The following is a 17,789-nucleotide window of genomic DNA, read 5'->3' as shown; positions in this document are numbered from 1 at the left end:
TTTATCTAAATGGAAATTCATTTACAAGAGTTCCTTATTTTTTTTTGCTAACGAGTAAAGCAGTACTCCTAGAAGATGGAGCTAGTAGATCATTCAGACTAAGGAGAATCCTACAAGAATCTCAGTCTTCAAAGTAGAAAATGCATTAATTTCTGAAACAGCAGATCAGTTACATAATGTGAGATAAGAATATGCTTGCTTGTGAAGTAGATTTCTGAATATGAAAAAGCAACTGATTGCTTACAGATAGACTGCTAGTAGTAGTAGGACAGCTTCTACTGTCTGGCTGTGAGAAGTGCAGTCATATTTATTCTCCCCTGTGACTCATATAACTGTATTTAGTCACCACTTAAAAGGCAATACCTTTGCTTTTAAAATCATCCAGAAGTGTAAAAAGAAAGAAAATCGTACACACTGGATGTAAATATGGGAGTCCCTGCATAAGGTACAGGCGGCAAAGCTCATTCCTGTGACCAGGATATCGACCATCCAGGCTGTGCTGTGTAGGTGAGATGTTCCCAGAACTGACAGCAGTCACTTCAAAGCAGTGTTCAGCAACAGAGTGCAAGGAAAGTTTTGGCATGGCATGTGATTTTCCTGTAATGCTGCGTGGTGCTCGCTGGAACAATCTGATTTATAAAAAGATCGTACTCCTCCTCTCACACTTAATCTTCCAGCACAAATAGTAAAAATACCACACCCTCTGGCCCGTGTGCTTGTCCCTTTTGTAGGTGGGAAGCGTAATGAGAATGCAGTGTTGTCTGATCCCATTAGCTAAGGCCTTCATTAAACAGCTGGGATTCCTTAGCAGCATGCAAAAAACGTGGTGAGAACACAGATGTACAGAAGCCTGTGGGAAGGCTTGAAGTTTTACATATTGCTAAAGACTCCTAGTCTTGGCATGCACTCAGGCTCTCGGCGATGGGTAGCATACTGTGGTATATTTAATATGCTGAAAACTTTACTACATTGACAGTGTAGACTAGACCCAAGTTTTTTACTTTGCTGAAACATGTCATTCATGCACATCTTTCTGCTGTCTGTCAGATGATTAGCCCAAAATGCAGCTCTAGTGTTTAAAATTCCACTTCTCTTCCCAAACTGGAAATCCAGCTTCTGGACTCTCACTGCTGCTCGCAGCTCACGCTAGCGATGACTCCTAGGCCCAAGGGTGACGCCGTTGGATCTCGGTCAGCCAGCCCGCGGGGTTTGTCACTTGGCGCAGGAACAAAGCCGGGCGCATCCTGTCTGCGGAGCTCCCTGGCGCGGCACTTCCAGCGCTGTCAGGGCCCGAACGCGCCACAGCCCAGCCGCCTGCAAGCATTGCTGGTGCTGACTGTAAAATATGCACAGTGTTGGGTTACAGTATCAAAGTGTGAAATGATTTATAAGATCCTAACGTGAAATGTATCTGTAATTTCTCTTACTAATGCTTGCTTTCAATTCTTCCCCCTCTTTCTTTTCCAGCAGATTACCATTGAATTGGATAATGCTGAGGTTTTAATTTTATTTATCTTCTACGGTGTTGTTTCTATGGTGTTCGTTTTATGAGTAGCCCTGTTATTTGTCCTGTTGTCTCTTCAGCACGGAGCTTTCTGATTTGTATGCCTGTGTCAGTGAATTAGTTGAGTTTTCAGTCTGCCGTGTGTCTATGCTGGGAATAGTTACCCTAACTAATTCCATATGTCATTACTTAGAATATTAGTCCAAAGGCAGTTACAGTTTCTGGCAGTCTGCAATCATCTGGTACCATAATAGTTCTCATAAAGTTTAGGACCAGATCTGAGTGCTTTTGGAATACGAACTGCCGTAAGCACCATTAAAATGTCAGTGTTCAGCACTGCGCCGTGATACCCCTGTCATCTGCGAACAGGTCCTTTCAGCTATTTGGAAAACCAAATACTGACTTTTTTAATGGCATTCCTGTATAAGTTGGAAGAACCTGTCAGAAGCCAGCTGGAGAAGGGCCCGCTTGAGCTGTCTCTGCTCGCTGCCTGGTGAGAGCCATTACTCACTTCCCAAGGCACGGCACACAGGGTGCCCGTGAGGGCTGTGCCCTGGTGTACGGGCTGCCTCGCTTTCCTTACCGAAAAAGGTGACAGGCATGCTATTCCCCAGAACAGCGAGCTGTCTTTCCTGTTGCTTCTTAGTCAGGTTTGGTGCATAAAGCCACGTAAAACGTTAGGACATGTTGTGAAAGTGAGGTGGTGTAACTCTATGAAAATTACCGGTCTGGGTGAAAAGCTTCCTGCTGTGAAAAGCGTGCCTTCAGCTGGCACTGCAACAGCCCGGTCCGTGTTTGTGCTACATGTAGTCATTCTACAAGCAGAAAAGCTGTATGTGAATGAGAACTTTCAGTGTAACTGGACTGAAGCTTTCTAAGGACTTTTAAAAGTGGTGTGTTTTGTTCGGGCACCACTGCTCGGGCTGGGGTGAGCGAGCTGAGCTGCAGCAACTTCCTCCTGCAGCTCCAAAATGTGAGTGTGGGTGCTAAATTTGAGATACGTTTTGCATAAATGTATAATGCTGAGAAAGTGATTGACTGGCACCTTATTTTACTGAAATACCAGGAAAAAAAAAAAAAGAAGTATTTTCCCTGTTGTGGTTTGCTTCCTGTGTTCTCTCCCAAGCCAACCTTTCGTATGGAACAAAATTCAACCACTTCCAATGCTGCTCCTCTTCATTCGGTAGAATAGATAATGAAATATGCTGTAAGTTGCTTACTGTAGAATATATACATTTTGATGACAATCAGCTGAATTTATCAGTATAAACTTAACACTGAGAACAAAATAATAATTGAAGTCTAACAGATTTGTTACAAAAATAGACCAAAAAGCATACGCATCCCCTGGCATTGTATTGAAGGCTTTTCTCCTGTTAAGTGAGGCTTTTGAGGGAAGGAAGGAACCGAGTTCCTCATGAGAACAAACTGGGGTTGTGACTTTTTTGTGGTGTTTTTACCCCAGCAGTGCTGGGACGCTCAGGCCCCTGCCTTGCCGCTCCCTGAGCCAGCCCGGTCCCCTCGCCCAGCAGGCCCAGCCTGGGGCTGTGACACCTCTCCTGAGAGAAACTTCATAAATCTCCCATCACTGCTTTCACTTTCAGTGAAAAACTCAATCAGCTGTGGAGACTTTCTGCTCATAGTGTGCAGATATAACAGGGGCAGGCAGTGGAGAGCAGGGGCCCGGCCGTGTCCGGCAGGTCCCTGTTTCATGCGGGACACCCGCATGCGGCCCTGCCGTCACCTCTGGCCTGTCCGTGTGAGACACCTCATGTTTCTCTGGGTCTCATCCAAATTTAGGATTACATAGCTGCAGAGGTACCTTGTCTCCTTCTCTACATACATTTTTTAACTAATTTTCATGCCCCCCAGACCCACCCCTTTATCTGGGGCTCACATAGCAGTGATGTGCCCTGGTTTTGAACAAAAACCCTGTAGTGCCTCAGCGTTGATGTCAGGTGCTAGACCCCTCCGACTGCACAGTGCTTCGGCTTCCAAGAATAGCATACATAATTTCATCTTGGAGAAACTTCAGACAGAACGTTGAATTGTTTAATTGCAAATTAAGTCATAATGTGAAGCTCTTTCCCGTTTAGTTTCTGGCTGTAATGCACTGTCTTTGCCTGCAATAAATCAGCCAAAGAGTGTGGAGCAATTTAGGATTTCGTCTGGAGGCTGCAAAGGAGGAACTTTATTGCTCCTCAGTGGAGCAGCTGCACGGAGGGAGCAGGTGTGTTTATAACCATCGGAAATGAGCCCTGCTGCTTATAGGAAGGAATTCAGACAGGGCTTAGAACCACTGACAATTTTCAAAGGAAATCCTGGTGTTCCCTTTTTTTTTTTTTTTTTTTTTTTTTTTAGCTTCTCACCCCTGGCAACAGTAAACATTTAGGGCAAAGAACACAGAAATCTCTAGTGTTAGTAAAAAGTTATTAAATTCCCTCCCCGTCAAACTCTGCACAACTTAATCTTTCTGATCATCTGAAATGCTCCTTATTCCTCGGGGTAAAACTCAAATAAAGTAGCTGTTTTATGGCATAGTTGCATGACTTCAGAGTATGTGATTGTGATCCTAGATAGAGCTACACATCTGATACTCCTTTACAGAGAGGCAATTTCAGCGCGTGGCGAGCCCCAGTTGCAGTGATCTCTGTGATGATGAAAATGATGGAAGGTGCATGCATTTGTTGCTGAAAGTTAGGATAGATAAGAGAGACTGTAACTCCAGTTTTCTCTTTATAAGTTCTGAGAGTGCAGAAAGGGAGTGCCCTTTTAGCTGGGTGAATAATACTGGAATTCACCTTGGCAGTAGGAAATCCCCTGCAGAACAGGAAGGACCGTAAAGGGCCGCGGGGCGACATACCTCTGTGACAGCCCGCTGAGCGTGCGGCTGTCTGGAGTATCTGCAGTGCTGGATGCTGTGGAAATGAAGGGACCAACAAGCACGCTTTGATCCTGTTGCTTGTACTCTGCCTAGTCCCTGTGCTTTCTAAGGAGGGATTTACCCTGAATTTGCTTTTGGTGTCACTCCTGAAAAGGAGGGAGAGGAGGGAACTGGAGTTTTCTGAGAAGTGGTATAGTGTTGTTTGTTTTTAACATTTACTAATGTAGGCTGAGGACCATGATCTGTTCTGGCAGAAATATCCCAGTAGGATTTTTAAGCCTTTGTAGATGTTTTCCAAGCTCTGCAGCATCCCGTATTGCAGCAGGGTTCCTGTCGAATGCTTATTTTAGGGACAGAAATTATGATGCATTAAAAACGAAAGTCATTCTTGCAGCATTTCCAAAGCATTCTGGTTCCTGTAAAGCCTGAAAGTTCACAGACCTTCAGCACAGGGTCTGCATAAGACTGGTATTAAAACAGAGAGTAGAAGAGGTATCTTGAAAGATTGAGGGAAAGCATGATTTGTTTTAATTAAAACAAATGAACAAACAAATCAGCAAAGCCCAGTGGTGCTTTGGGTTTTGTCGTGACCTTAGGGCGTGCTTTGTTCAGAGCTTGTCCTTTGGCTTGCTGCAGAGCTGCTGATGGTATCAGGCTGATGTTTGGGGCTGCAGAGCTCAGTAGAGGGGTCTTAGCATTGGCTCTGGGCAGGTGTCTCGGGTAGTGAAGAACTCCCCAAGGCACGGTGCTGGCGTGTTCCCTGTGAGAGCCTTTGGGCTGAGTCTTTAATTTACTCCTCACTGGGCTTGCACTGGGGTGACTTTGTTCTTGGTGGAGCTGTTGGCAATGCTGCTCTTTCAGAGAGAAGGTCCAGGACCAAGCTAAATTTTTCAAGAGCCACCAAGTATGAATCTTTACACAAGAGTGATAACTAACCCTCAGTTGTAATTGGGCACAACGGCTTAATTGACTTTTAATTTAATCCCTAATCCACTCAAATATCCAAACATGATGCAAAAGCAGATTCTGCAGCTTTTCAGAAGCCGCGTTGGGATGGTGAACTCCACCTCGGGTTCCCTGTGATCCCGGAGGACAGCAGCACATTTCCCTCTGCATCGGGCATTTGTTTGCAGGGCCGCTCTCTGCCCAGACAGGTGTCTGGGGACAGCGCGGCCCAGTTTCCGCACGTCTCGGGCACCAAAACACATGCGTCTGAGAGAAATTTTAATATTTTTGTGGACTGAAAAGGAGAGAAGTGTGAGCGCTGACCTGCAGGTGGCATGCTCAGGATGCTGAATGGGGCTGGGAGATGTCCTACTTTTTACTTTTTTTTTTTTTTTTTTTTTTTTTTTTTTTTTTCTTCCCCTCCCAGCCACATTGCAGCGAACTGCTCCATTGGGCACCTGCCAACATTCAGGCAGCAGTTACATAAGAACAGCTTTTTTTCCTGGAATTTAGGCCCGCTGCTGATGTGTGACCTTCAGCGGCGATTGCCAATAAACGTGGTGGAGCTGTTTACAGTTACCTCGGCCCGCGGCTGCCAGCAGCCGAGCCTCCGCCGGTGCCGCAGCGTGTGTGCACCGCTGCCTCTCGTGATAAAGACGTTCCCCTGAGGTGGGGTCCCTGCGTGGCTCGGAGGGGCTGGCCGTGGGCGAGGGGTGAGGGCAGGCAGCTCTGTCACGCTGCGTCCATCTGCAGAGCCGCCGCAGAGCCGTGCCGGAGCCGTCCTGCCCCGAGCTGTCCCTGGCTGGCCCCTGGCTGCAGAGAGCCAGCAAGAGCCTGAAAGATCAAGCCCAGCAAAACGCCCGGAACACCCTGAGTTTCCATTGTCATTACGTGGTACTGAGGATGTGCAGGATTTGAAGTAAAAAAACAAACACACACACACACAAAAAAAAACAACAATCAAGTAAAACCCCACTTACATTTTTTTAATTCAGCAATGGTACTTCATACAGCTTGATGAAACAATAACCAGCAAAATACACCTGCAAAAACCCACTCAATATAGGTTTTTTGGTTTTCTTACCTCTTCGCTTTTTTCTTGAGGTTTCAACTAGGTGAAAAAGGGAAGCGAAAATTCAGGTTCAAAGGGGATTGACTGAAGAAGTAACCTTTACTGTGCTGTTTATCAATGATAAACTACAAAGCTGTAGTGGCTGAGCAAGGTGCAAAATATAGGCTACTTTGTACGTCTTTTGATTGGAATTGGAAAATTTCTTAACCTCCTGAGTGCTGGAGAGAGGCAGTTTTAAATTTTCTTTGCAGAGAGAGCTCGTACGACAGTCATCTCTCTTGTGTATTTTGCACTTAGACAGTGCTTCACTTGTTATGTCTCAAGTAGAGGAAATGCAGGCTCTAATAAATTTTTGTGGGCTGCCTTATATTTTTTTTCCTTCAGAAATCCTGCAATCTTTGGACTGTTTTTATTGCACAAACTGGAACTAGAATTGGTAAGCTCTTTGGAAAAGGAGACTGGAACTTTTCTTACAGTTATTTGTAAAAATAACAACAAAAATTTGCACCCTCTTTCTAGTTAATTAAAAATACTAATGTAGGATGTGTAGAGAAGGTAGTCCTTCATATGTTCAGTTACCGTGAGAGACCTGCAGGACCGAGTGTTTAAGAGAAGCAAGTGGGATTGTATTGCCAGTGAAGGTCAGTGGCATATCAGAGGCTGAGGTCTCTAGCTCTAGGGAAGCCCCCGCCCAAGTAAAACACACTGCTTTGACTGAAAACTCTGGAAAGTTAAAGAAGGAAGTCCCGCGGGCAGATCTCGGTGACCTTTCAGTCCAGCCGCTGACGGTCCTTACGCCAAAATTCCCACCTCATCGTCTGGCACTGCACAAAGGCTCTGCAAATTCCCTGAGATAAGGGAGGGGAAAAAAAAAAAAAAAGAAAAAAAGAAAGCGAGCGCTGCTCCTGCCGGGGACAGCCACGTCCCTGTGCTGGGTGCAGGGTGCGGGCGCTGCGCTGCCACGAGGCTGCGGCAGGGCTGGGGCAGAGCCGGGGGCTGCCCGTGCCCCTGGAAAGCCCCCACAGCTCCTGCAAGGGGAGCCCATGCCCTGACAGCGAGCTGCTGCACAGCTTGCACCGCCTCGTAATCGAGGCAGGGTAAAACCCTCCGGCACCTGCTAAAAATACGCTGCACAGCATGGGTCGTTACAGGGGAAAGCTGCCATGTGGGATGTTCGGCAAACAGGTTCAGTGCTCTTGGGTCCCAGTTATTCCCCGCTGTCCTGAAACTTACCCATGGCAAGTCAAGTACGTGTTTGACAGACACACCCACAGATCATCTGCAGAGGCTAGAACTTTGCCACCCAGCCCTTTTCTTGGTTCTGCGAGGTAACAGCGTTGGCCCCGTGAAGGAGGCTTCGCAAGTAACCTGTGCAGAGTTACCCACAGCTACTGCAAACTTGCAAAGCCCAGCAGCATGACTTGTTCTGTCTGGTGTCGTCAGTCAGGAGAGGTGGTAGGAGGGCAACATCTCACTTTTGCTTTGTGTGTTTAAAGAGCTGTACTAAATGTGTTCCGCAGAGAGGAGAGGAGAGGAATTCAGAGAAGGGAGGAACACAGTGGAGAGGGGCTGCCAGGATGGTACCCAAAAGGCCTGTCCCAGCTGGGTCTCCAGCTGATACCGCAACAGTTAAGGCAGAGAAGCCAGGGGCAGTGGTTTGAGCATGTTGTATCTGAGATCTTTACCGTAGTTCTTTACATCTGGATGCACAACCCAGCTATCGGCAGCCCGACATGATGTTGGCTAGCTGACTGTAGTTGTTTTTCCCCTCTTTCCTCCTCAATGCCAGATCTCTCTGCTTGCCACCCCGGTAATGAGATGCCATATGCGGGGAGTTGGGTCAGTTCCTGCATTCCCAGCTTTCAGGGCCAGAAGGCACCATTCGGCGATGTAACCCGGCTTCCTGAGCAACGCAGGGCATCTCCCAGTTCTGCACCATGCCAAATAAACACAGCTTGCCCAAACTCCTTCACAGTGATGTTTGCTTCATTGATCATGACCCAGAGGAGAGGTGAGGTGCTTTGGAAAGCAGCATCGGCCTGGGCAAGTTAAACAGCCGGGGGGTTGCCACCTGTCAGTCCTGTGAACTTAGAGAGGGTGGAAATGGAGGAGGCTTCTGCTTTTTGGGTGCAGTTTTATCCATTTTTTGGTCAAAATTTCAAAGCTCCGTGAGGCTGAAGAAAAAAAGATCACTTTTTTTTTTTTTTTCTTTTTTTTTAGTGTTTGTATGTGTGTGCTCACACACGTGCAGCTTTTTCTGATAAGGTTCTTTTCCACACATTTCTAACTTTACAATCAGAGCTGTTTTCTGTCCTGTGTTGCTGAAGTCGTTACTTGGAGGAGACCCCATCTATGTGAACTGGAGCCTCCGCCTGCCTTTTAAATGTGTGTCAGGCCTTTTCAGCACTTCTGTTCTAGATGTTTACTACATAGTTGAGTTTAAAAAAATAATGAGAAAAGCAGTCCTGGGGCTTCCAACCTAAATGAAAATCTTTCTGCATTTCCTCAAACCATTTTCACTTTTTTTTATCCCCAGTGCTAGGTGTCTGAATTTTCCGTGAGAGGCAGCATTAGGCAACTTTCATCGTGATTTTTTTATATTTTTAATGCGAATGAAAATAAAACATTTATACCTTCTTCAAAACCAGATAGAAAAGACAAAAACCTCTTCCATATGTCGTTGAGATGAAGTGAGTTCAGGCTTGAGCTGTCACTTGCTGTGGTGGTTTTTGAGGTGGGCACCTCCAGTGTTGAGTCAGATAAAGACCATTCTGGGAAACACGCGCAGCCCGTGTTGGGGAAATGGATGTTAGAGGCATTACAGTCACCGACAGGTCAAAGAAATTGCAGTTCTCCTGTTATGGCTAATGATGAGTGGTTTATTTGCCAGCCTTGTGGGAATGGAAACTTAAAAGGAAGAGGGTTTTTGTACAGCAAATTGAAAGGAACTTTTGCTACCGCTAGTGAAAAGGAAAAACATCGTGCTCCTCTCTGACCCTGCCGCCCATTACATTTCAGTTTAAAAGCCGCCCGCTTCATGTGTGCCGCTCACCTGGCCTCTCCGAGTGAAGTGTCTTCCTGGTCCCTGAGCTTACTGCCCTGTTGCCCCTTCCCCCCAGAACTGTCACTTTTCTTTTGGGTGCAGAACTGAGGTATATGGAGGCACAAGAAATTTAGCAAAATTACTGCTTCAGTCTACTCTCCCTATTCAATCCTTCTTGTAAAACGTAAGCTAATATTGTGCTTTTGCAGTACAAAGGATGGCGTAAAGAACAGCACAGTAGCTATAGCTGAGTAATTCTTTCCTGTTTAAACCCATTTTGATGTGAAGAATTAACAATTTCAATATTTGGAGTGTATATTCTTACTGAAAGATCGCTGAAAGCTATGGTAATTTTGAATGATCCATCAGAGCCTTGCCAAGGCCAGTGGTTTCTGCTTGCAGATGAGTTTGTGAGGCTGGTCCTGACATGCTGATCTATTTATACATGCTGTCTGTGCTAAAGTGGGAAGGCGCAGGAGTTTGCAAACTGGAATGTTTACTTTTCCCCTCTTCAATTTAAGTTGAAAAGATCAAACTAATTCAGTGCTGATTCTTCATCTCTGCTGGTTTTCAGCCCCAAAATGTACGTGCAAGTTTGATTAATTTGGGGTCACAATATAAGTCTGGGAATGAGGTCATTTTCATTAGGAATCCCAAGTCCAGTCCATCATCTTGCTGCAGTCACATCCACTTGACCTCCCAAGGAGCCCAATTTCTCTTACAGCGTTACGCACAATTTATGTGCTGTAATTGATAAACTTAAACACAAGAGGTGTTTTTTTGCTTTTCTCTGAAGCAAGTTGTCCTGGTAGTGTCAGAACACTGTGCCCAGACTCCCTAATGACTTGATGTGGCTTTCCCAGTATCCAGCCTACAAGCAGCCAAGGGTGTACTCAGCACGGCGCGATGTGCAGGAACTGTGTGTTCCTCTGCATGAATGTGGGGCTTCCTGTTAACTTTTGATCCCCTGGCTTAAATGCTCTGTGCTTCAGTTTAGCCAAGAAAGAAATGGTTTGCATGCTTGAGAAGTTTCCAGGAGAGGTGACAATGCAAGGAAACGGCGTACCAAAGGCCGCGTGAATTATCCAGGAGGAAAGTCCATTAGGAGGAGGACGGAGAGCGGTTCTTCCTGGCCAAGGAGCCCCTGCCCACGGAGCACCACAAGGGAAGGGCTCGCTCCTCCGGCTCCTTCCCGTGAAGTAGGATCTCTCCATATTTAGCCTCTCGGATCCCGACAGCCTTCCTCTCTCTGCTCTGCGTTTCCCAGGCTACAGCGGATATTGGGTTAAACCACCACGCTCACTCTCCCAGCCTATGCTTGATTTTTCTGTCTAGTTCGTGTGCCCTCTAGGCAGACATGGGCAATCAGCTGCAGACTTAATTTGGTATTGCTGTATCGTCAGAGTCTTATTTCTTAGCGTATGTTCCTGAGAAGTTAAATCAATTTACCCACGATTAAGTAGGCAGTTTGATTTGAATGCTTGGGTCTCTGTTGTATGTCTAAGTTCTACTTGATAAAAGTTGCTTGTCTTTATCTGTTTCAATGTGATGATCAGCATATTAAATTTGAAAAACCGTCACCATTAAGCTTATTTCATTGTTCATGTTTGGTACTGTATTACATATCTGTTATCTCAGGAAAAATATGTTTATAGCTGGGAATCCATGGGAACCATTTTTAACTAGCGTTCGAAGTCTTTTTGTGACATGCAGCACTTGCTTCTTCCTCCTCCCCGCTGGGGATGCGTGTACTATGTTCACCGTGTGCAAGTCGCAGATGCTGTGTATGTGGTCTGAATGAGCTGCCCAAAAGTGCATTATTTCTGGGTGGCAGGCCTGTGTGCACCTGCAACGAAAGCTTTTAGCTTGTGCCTTTGTGCTTATGCAAAGTAGTTTGGGATGTTCAAAGGATACCTGCTAAATTTTCAAAATGTAGCTGTTTTAGGAGCATGGTGGGTGGCTGGGAGGGTGTAAATGGTAATTATGCCATAATTCATTTGTGATGATTCAGCTGAAGTTGAGTGGTTTGCTAGTTCCCTTCCCCTAAGTGTGTTGACCAGTAGATGTCCGTTGGGATGAAAGAATCTTGAAGAATGACTAATTTTTCTGCATTTTGCTTTCAACTAGCTGCCGCAACCTCCAGAAACGGAAAGCTCAGTAGAGGTGTGTCGCTCACCTATATTTGTACAACAGCAAATATTGGTGTTCTGAAGTAGTCCTGGTGGAGTGTCTTGTTGGTAGAAAAACAACTGTGATATGTGTGTCTGAGTGGTATAGACAGTGAAAAATGAGCAGATCGGTTGAAGTGCTTGAGTCCAATGCAGCATCAGCAAGACAGACTGAAAACACATAGAAACACGTAAACCAGTCTCAAATATTTTGTTGCTGCAAAGTAAGGGACCCAACGGACAAGTGGTTTAATGTATCTGAGGTAGTACAAGCCTTCTAGCCATTTGTCTTAGGCTTTTAGTGCAGGCACTCTTTGAGAAGTCTCCTCTCAAGTCTCCCTTCTTCAGCAAAATAAGACTTAATTTCTACGACTCCCTGTAAAGAATTCTGGTTTCCCCTTATATTACATATTTAAAACCTTTGAGGAAATACAGGTGACAAAAGAAGTTACTGGAATTTTCATAATTCCAGAGCAGCTGGGTGTCCTGTTTGAAACTGCTAATTGTCACTTCACACCAAGAAGGTTTCTAGCTCTGTAGTGAATTGGAATCGGTAGGAACATTTCATTTATAAGACACACCAGCAGCATCGGTTGGCCTAAGGCAGATTTGCCAAAAATAGAACATGAGAATTTACGAAATCTCAAATTCTTTTGGAATTAATGGGATACCTGGAGGTGGCATCGATAGATTCCACAGCTGGGTGCTGTATCTCTGCAAATTTCAGTGAAACAACAATGAAGTCTTAATCTAGGAGGGCACTGATTCTCTGACATATTGAAGTGTGAAGTTTTTATGTATGTTTTGAAATAACAAAGAAAAATGAAGTTTGTGGAATCTTTGTACTTGTAATTTTTGTGGAATAGTGTTTAAACAGAAGCTGAAACTCTCGGTGGTCATAGAATGACTTTGAGATATCTAGAAGGTGGCTCCTGGTTTAAGATGGGTCCCTTTATAGAGTGGTTTCAGAATATTTCTACATTTCCAGAATGCTTTAAAGAACGAGAACTTGAAGTACTTAAGGTTTCCAAAGTGGAAGTTCGAGTCTGTACTAAGTTCCTGAAAATTTGCTTCCTTTACATACCTAATATCTGAAATATGAGACTTGATTTGGAAATAGGCACGTGCCAAGGGACTTCTCTCAATAAATCAGTGAAACCTCTACTGCTGAAGTCCATGGCGTTGGAATGAAAACCCTGTGTGGGTTTTGTCAGAGGCCCTCCACAGTCTCAAAAGAACTTCCTTGACCACAATCCGACATGTTAAAGTGCCTCCACTTCCACCAGAAATGTGTGTGTGTGTAGTGGGGAAGGGGTGTCTGTATGTGTACGTGTGTGTATATGTGTATATGTATGCATGGGCATAATGCATGGTTTGAGATCCTGAACTGTCGTGTGGTACCTGTAAAATTAGGTAGACTGTGTGTTTTCTTTAAGTCCCTGAGAATGTGTTGGCATATGTGCATGCCATGGTGGTCTGCTGGCGAGTGTCAGAGCAGACTGGTTAAGTACCGTGGGAGCTAATTAAGGGCTGATGTTTTATTTAGTTAGCTTGTCGGTTGGTCTTCCTCATCTCCCCGTTGCTTTCAGCTGTGACTTCCCTTAATATTTCCCATGAGTGCAAAGATGCTAGTGTCTCTTTAGTGTTGTTCTCCTTTAAAATGAAATTTCTGCGTGCACAGCAGGAGCTTGATCAAACTCTACCACAGAGGCAACTGGAGGATCATAGAAGGGTATGTACAGTAGTCAAGCACATTCAGAACTAATTCTTTGCCTTTTCCTTTTAAACAGTGAAGTTTAAGTCATGTAAGACACTTCTGTGGTTAACTGCTTGCCAGTCTGTTCGAAAATCCCAAACTAGCAGCCGTGCTTACAAAACAGGGTATGGGGGCACCTTCTGCTGTGTTCAGTGGAAGGGGCAAGTGCTTGGCTGCTCAGGATTAAACCTCAGATCCTGCTCTAGTCTGTTCACACTTGTTAAAGCACTCCCTTTGGTGATGATCACAAAATTACAGTGAGATTATTCAGTGCCTGTGGAGTTTGCTTGCTTTGGCCCTACCTGCCCCCTTCATAAACAATCAAGCTGCCAAATCAACATTGTTAGCACATTTCTTCATTTATTCTGCTCTCGTTGCTCAGAACAGAAAAGTAGCAACTCCTAACTGCTTCGCTCTTAAATTTTATTGACAATTCCCCATTTTAAAGGTCATAGCAGGTTTCTGATAACACCTGAACTGTATATTGCATCTGTTTTATTGATATGTTTAATACTGTTTGTATGTTGCTTACTGTTAGTTGCTGATGAATGCAGATGAAACTGAATTCTGCTAGGTAGCATATTTGATTTTTCTCACTGCCGCCAAACATCTGATATTTGTTTGCATATTGTACGCATCAAAGTGGTGTGTAACAGTAACAGGATGGTTAAAGAACTGTTCTGAAGCCAAGCAGCGCAGCTGAATTAATTATAACGTTACTTAAATAACATTTTTCTCCTTTATTTTGATCACATTTTCATACACTTATTAGCTAACACAGTGTTTTTGAATAATTTTATAGTAAATGGTGAAGTTTTTATTCGCAGTTAGAATTTTAAATGATATCGAATGCGGGGATGGATTGCCAAACCTCTGAAACTGTGGATCAGCATGCTTTCAGACTAAAAACAGCAAATGCTTCATAACGTGTTCCCACTTGTATTTTCTGCTTGCTTGTCCTGCTTCGGGTATACCACAGGCACAGAGAACAGAGGTGCAGTGGGTCTGTCCGAGGAGCAGGAGCTCTGCTCAGGTCTCCCCACTCATGTGAACCATTTTGAGCATGGAATAGAAGTTGCCTTCTGCTCCTAGAAAGCCCAGGGACAATCCCACGAGCTTGAGTTATCCTCCTGGACTTGGGATGAGGTGGAGCTTACCAAACAGCAGTTCTTGTAGTCAGATGTGCGTTTTGATCTTTGTAGTAGGTAGTAAAAATTCCAGCTTTTAAATGCCAGTTGCTGTGACAACTGCTAGTCAGCTTAACAGAAGAGAAAAAGGTAACGGGAGAGCTCCGCTGTGACTTGGTTTTGGCATGGGGCTCTGTAAGTATCAAGTTTCCTCTCTAATCAGTACACGTGTAGAAGAAAGATGTAGTTAAGATGTCGGGGTTTTTTTGCCTGTCTTGGCCTTGTTCTGTCATGTATCTTTCCTTACCTGCCAGACGGAGAGCAGAAAGAGTGGGTAAGGCACTACAGCATGTACTAAACACTATCTTGTCATTGTCAGTCAAAGTAGCTCCTCGGGGATGAGTTTGCTGGGGCCCTGGAATTAGTCTCTTGCCTCTGCCACATGTTCACGGTTTGGCCCAAGCAGTGACAGCAAGTGTGTGCCCCTTGGAGAAGGACTGGTTTTCTTCTACTTTTGCTTCCAAAAGAACTTGCTTTTTTTTTTTTATTTTTTTTCATTTTGGAAGCAGCTGGTTGGAAAGCTCTCTTAGTGCTTATCTTCATCTCGTCTCCCTGTCATTTCCCCATCCCCATCTGATTTAGTAAAACGCAGCTCCTGCGCTGCCGCCCTCACCCTGCCGGGCGGTGGGAGCAGCTCCTGGCTGCCAGGGCACGAGCTGCAGCCATGGGTGGGCTTCCTCAGCTCGGGAGCGATTTGGTCGAGGATTGTTAGTTTCAGACAGGTTTTTTGTCTTTCCAGTGCGCTGGGGTGTAAGGCATTCTGTGAGTGCTGGCTTCATCTCAGAAGCAGTCTGGCTGCGGCAGGGCTGGGCTCTGGCTGCGGCAGCTAGCACACATATGCGTTGCTCCTTTTACTTATGTGTGTTTTAAAGGCCTCTTGTGAAAGTTTAAGGAGGAAGGCTTCACTTGTTTGACAGCTAATATTGAGCCCTGTAGCTGATGACATTTTGAATCCACAGCCAGACTACTAATTTGGTTTGAAATCCAGCTGAAAATAAGCATCAAGCACGTTTTGTCTGAAATCACTGCTGCCAAGCTCAAATTTTTTGGAATCCTCAGGAAATAAATCCCGTGTCTCCTCTCCGGCAGCGGCTCAGGGTGGCACTGCTGCAGTCACAGCACACCCCCATTAGCAGAGCAGCAGCTCACTGTTAAAATAATCGCTTGTCTCTCTTCATGCGCAAAGACCTTGCAAAAATCTGTTAACCGAGCTGCAGCGTTTCTGCATCTGCCTACTGCTGGCGGCACAGCCGGCTTTTCTGCCGCTCCCTATATTACTGGGGATTCTTGTGAAGACCTCAGCGAGCGCGTTGCAGGGCCCACAGGTTAACGTTCAACCTGGGGGCTGTTTGGATCTCCTCCGACTTCTGCTGACGGCAGCAGCGCGTGCTTCGCGCAGCCGTGCCGGGTGTCCCCGGGGCCGCACGGGGCTGGGACGCCGGGGTTATCCGAGGACCGCTGCCCCGCGGTGCCCGCGGGCTCATGTGCTCGGGTGCTGACTGCTGGCGTGACCGGGAACAAAGAGCCGGGGGCGGCGGGGAGCGCTCGGGTCCCCGCTGGCTGGTGGTGGGGAGGGCGAGGGGAGCGCCGTGCTGCAGCAGGAGAGGCAAGGGCTGAGGAGATGGGGCTGCTTGCCCACAGAGCCATTTCTAACAGCGTTTCTCTGATCCGCCTCTTTATTTCATCTCGGTGCTGTGCAGATTTATTTTTTTACGCTTAAGGCAGACAATGGTCCGTGATTTGAAAAACAAAACGCTCTGAAAATAAAATCTGTCTAGAAAGCATGAGGAAAATCTGGACTGTAGCTGTTTCTGGTGCTGGGAACCCCTAATCTTGAGCCCCGTGTGACACCCCTGGTGTCCCAGCCTGCCGAGAACCCCAGGAGATGCCCAGCGGATCTTCCCCAATCTCCAGGGTCTCGGGTCCCCCTCCTCGCTGCGGTAGCAGCACTCCTCCTGTACCGCGTGTTGCTGGCCTATTTCTTCCCTGCGCCCGAATCATGACTTGGTTATCCTCTTTGAATCAAGGGGGAGGCCCTCAGGCAAGTCTTGGTCAACCGTTACTACGGCAACGTGCGGCCTGCGGGACGGCGGGAGAGCCTCACCAGCTTCGGCAATGGGCCCCTCTCGGCTGGCGGCGCCAGCAAGGCCGGGGCAGGAGGTAGGACGCGCGTCTGTCTGTCCGTCCGCGCGGCCCCTCGGTGTCCTGCACGTCCAAGTCTTCTCCCCTCAGACTTCTCCCTTGCTGGTCTGTTTCTGTGAAATGCAAAAAAAAAAAAACGAATGAAAACCACCACCAACAACAAAATCACCCACGGCGGTCGGGGAAGAACTCTTAATCCCACGTTTTCCCTGGCTTTGGAAACTCCAATGTTTCAGCTCTCCTTGAGGGATTTCACTTTAAGCCGAGCAGAACATGGCTCTCCTGTCTCTAATCACGTAAACTGCTTTTTCCTTACGCAGATGAGAGTAGCGTTCTTGTTTTCCTGACTGCGTTTGAGAACGTACTTCAGAGTTAAGCAGGCCGAGGTTTTTTTATGCCTTCCAGAGACTTTCTTGGGGTGTCTTGCTTTGAGTGGATGTACTCAGGAAATCTGATCAATTTAATATTTGCAACAATGCTTGGGAGATGTGCTCATAGGGATGTCAGATTAACCATATCTAAAACAAAAGCATTTTGTTGCATTACGGGGAGATTGCAGGGTAGGATGAGCAAAAATCAGGTTTGAAGTCAACTGTAGAGTGCAGTTTATTTAATTTGAAACCATTGCTAAAGAAGTCAGTTGGGCATGTTTTCGTCAAACACCATTCAGTGGGTTTTTGCCTCTAACGACTGTCGGTAATCCCATTGAAGGCAGGTCTGATCAGAAACAAACAAACAAAACAAAAAATCCCTCCCTCATTTTTTGAAGTCGAGCTGTAATTACGTTTGCCTTTGCATAGTGCTGCCTGCTGTGATACTCTTTCGCTTTCTAGATCATTTTGCTTCAGTTCTTGTTCTTTCTGCCTCTTCCACCAAATCTTGTGTGCTTTATCTTGTTTGATCTGCTTCATCTATGAATTTTTATGCTTCTGTAATTGTACAGAAGCATAGCGTTGGCTTTGCCATCTGCTGGAATTTGTCTTGCCTTTTCTCCATCTCTTCGCTGGTACCACTGAGCTTTTACCTCTTTGTATCTCTGAGCCCATACTGCTTCCAGAATCCTCTTTCGGTACACCAGCCCTCCTTCC

The 17,789-nt window shown here is 45.9% G+C and overlaps 1 protein-coding gene across 4 annotated transcripts in view; it reads left to right on the top strand.

The window, feature by feature from the left end:
- ITPR1 (inositol 1,4,5-trisphosphate receptor type 1) overlaps window positions 1-17,789 on the top strand; it is a 163,958-nt gene that overhangs the window by 86,094 nt on the left and 60,075 nt on the right. For 3 of the 4 annotated variants that reach the window (XM_082768397.1, XM_082768396.1, XM_082768399.1), the window contains one exon: window positions 16,587-16,719. The exons of the other annotated variant lie outside the window; for it this stretch is intronic. In XM_082768397.1, coding sequence (XP_082624523.1) covers window positions 16,587-16,719 — 133 coding nt within the window. The remainder of the gene's footprint in view (window positions 1-16,586; window positions 16,720-17,789) is intronic. 4 annotated transcript variants of the gene reach the window in all.

The sequence above is a fragment of the Aythya marila genome (genome assembly GCF_965140915.1).
Source record: "Aythya marila genome assembly, chromosome: 10".
NCBI lineage: Eukaryota > Metazoa > Chordata > Aves > Anseriformes > Anatidae > Aythya > Aythya marila.
The sequence above is the reverse complement of the archived record's forward strand: the minus strand, read 5'-3'. Positions and strand labels throughout refer to the sequence as shown.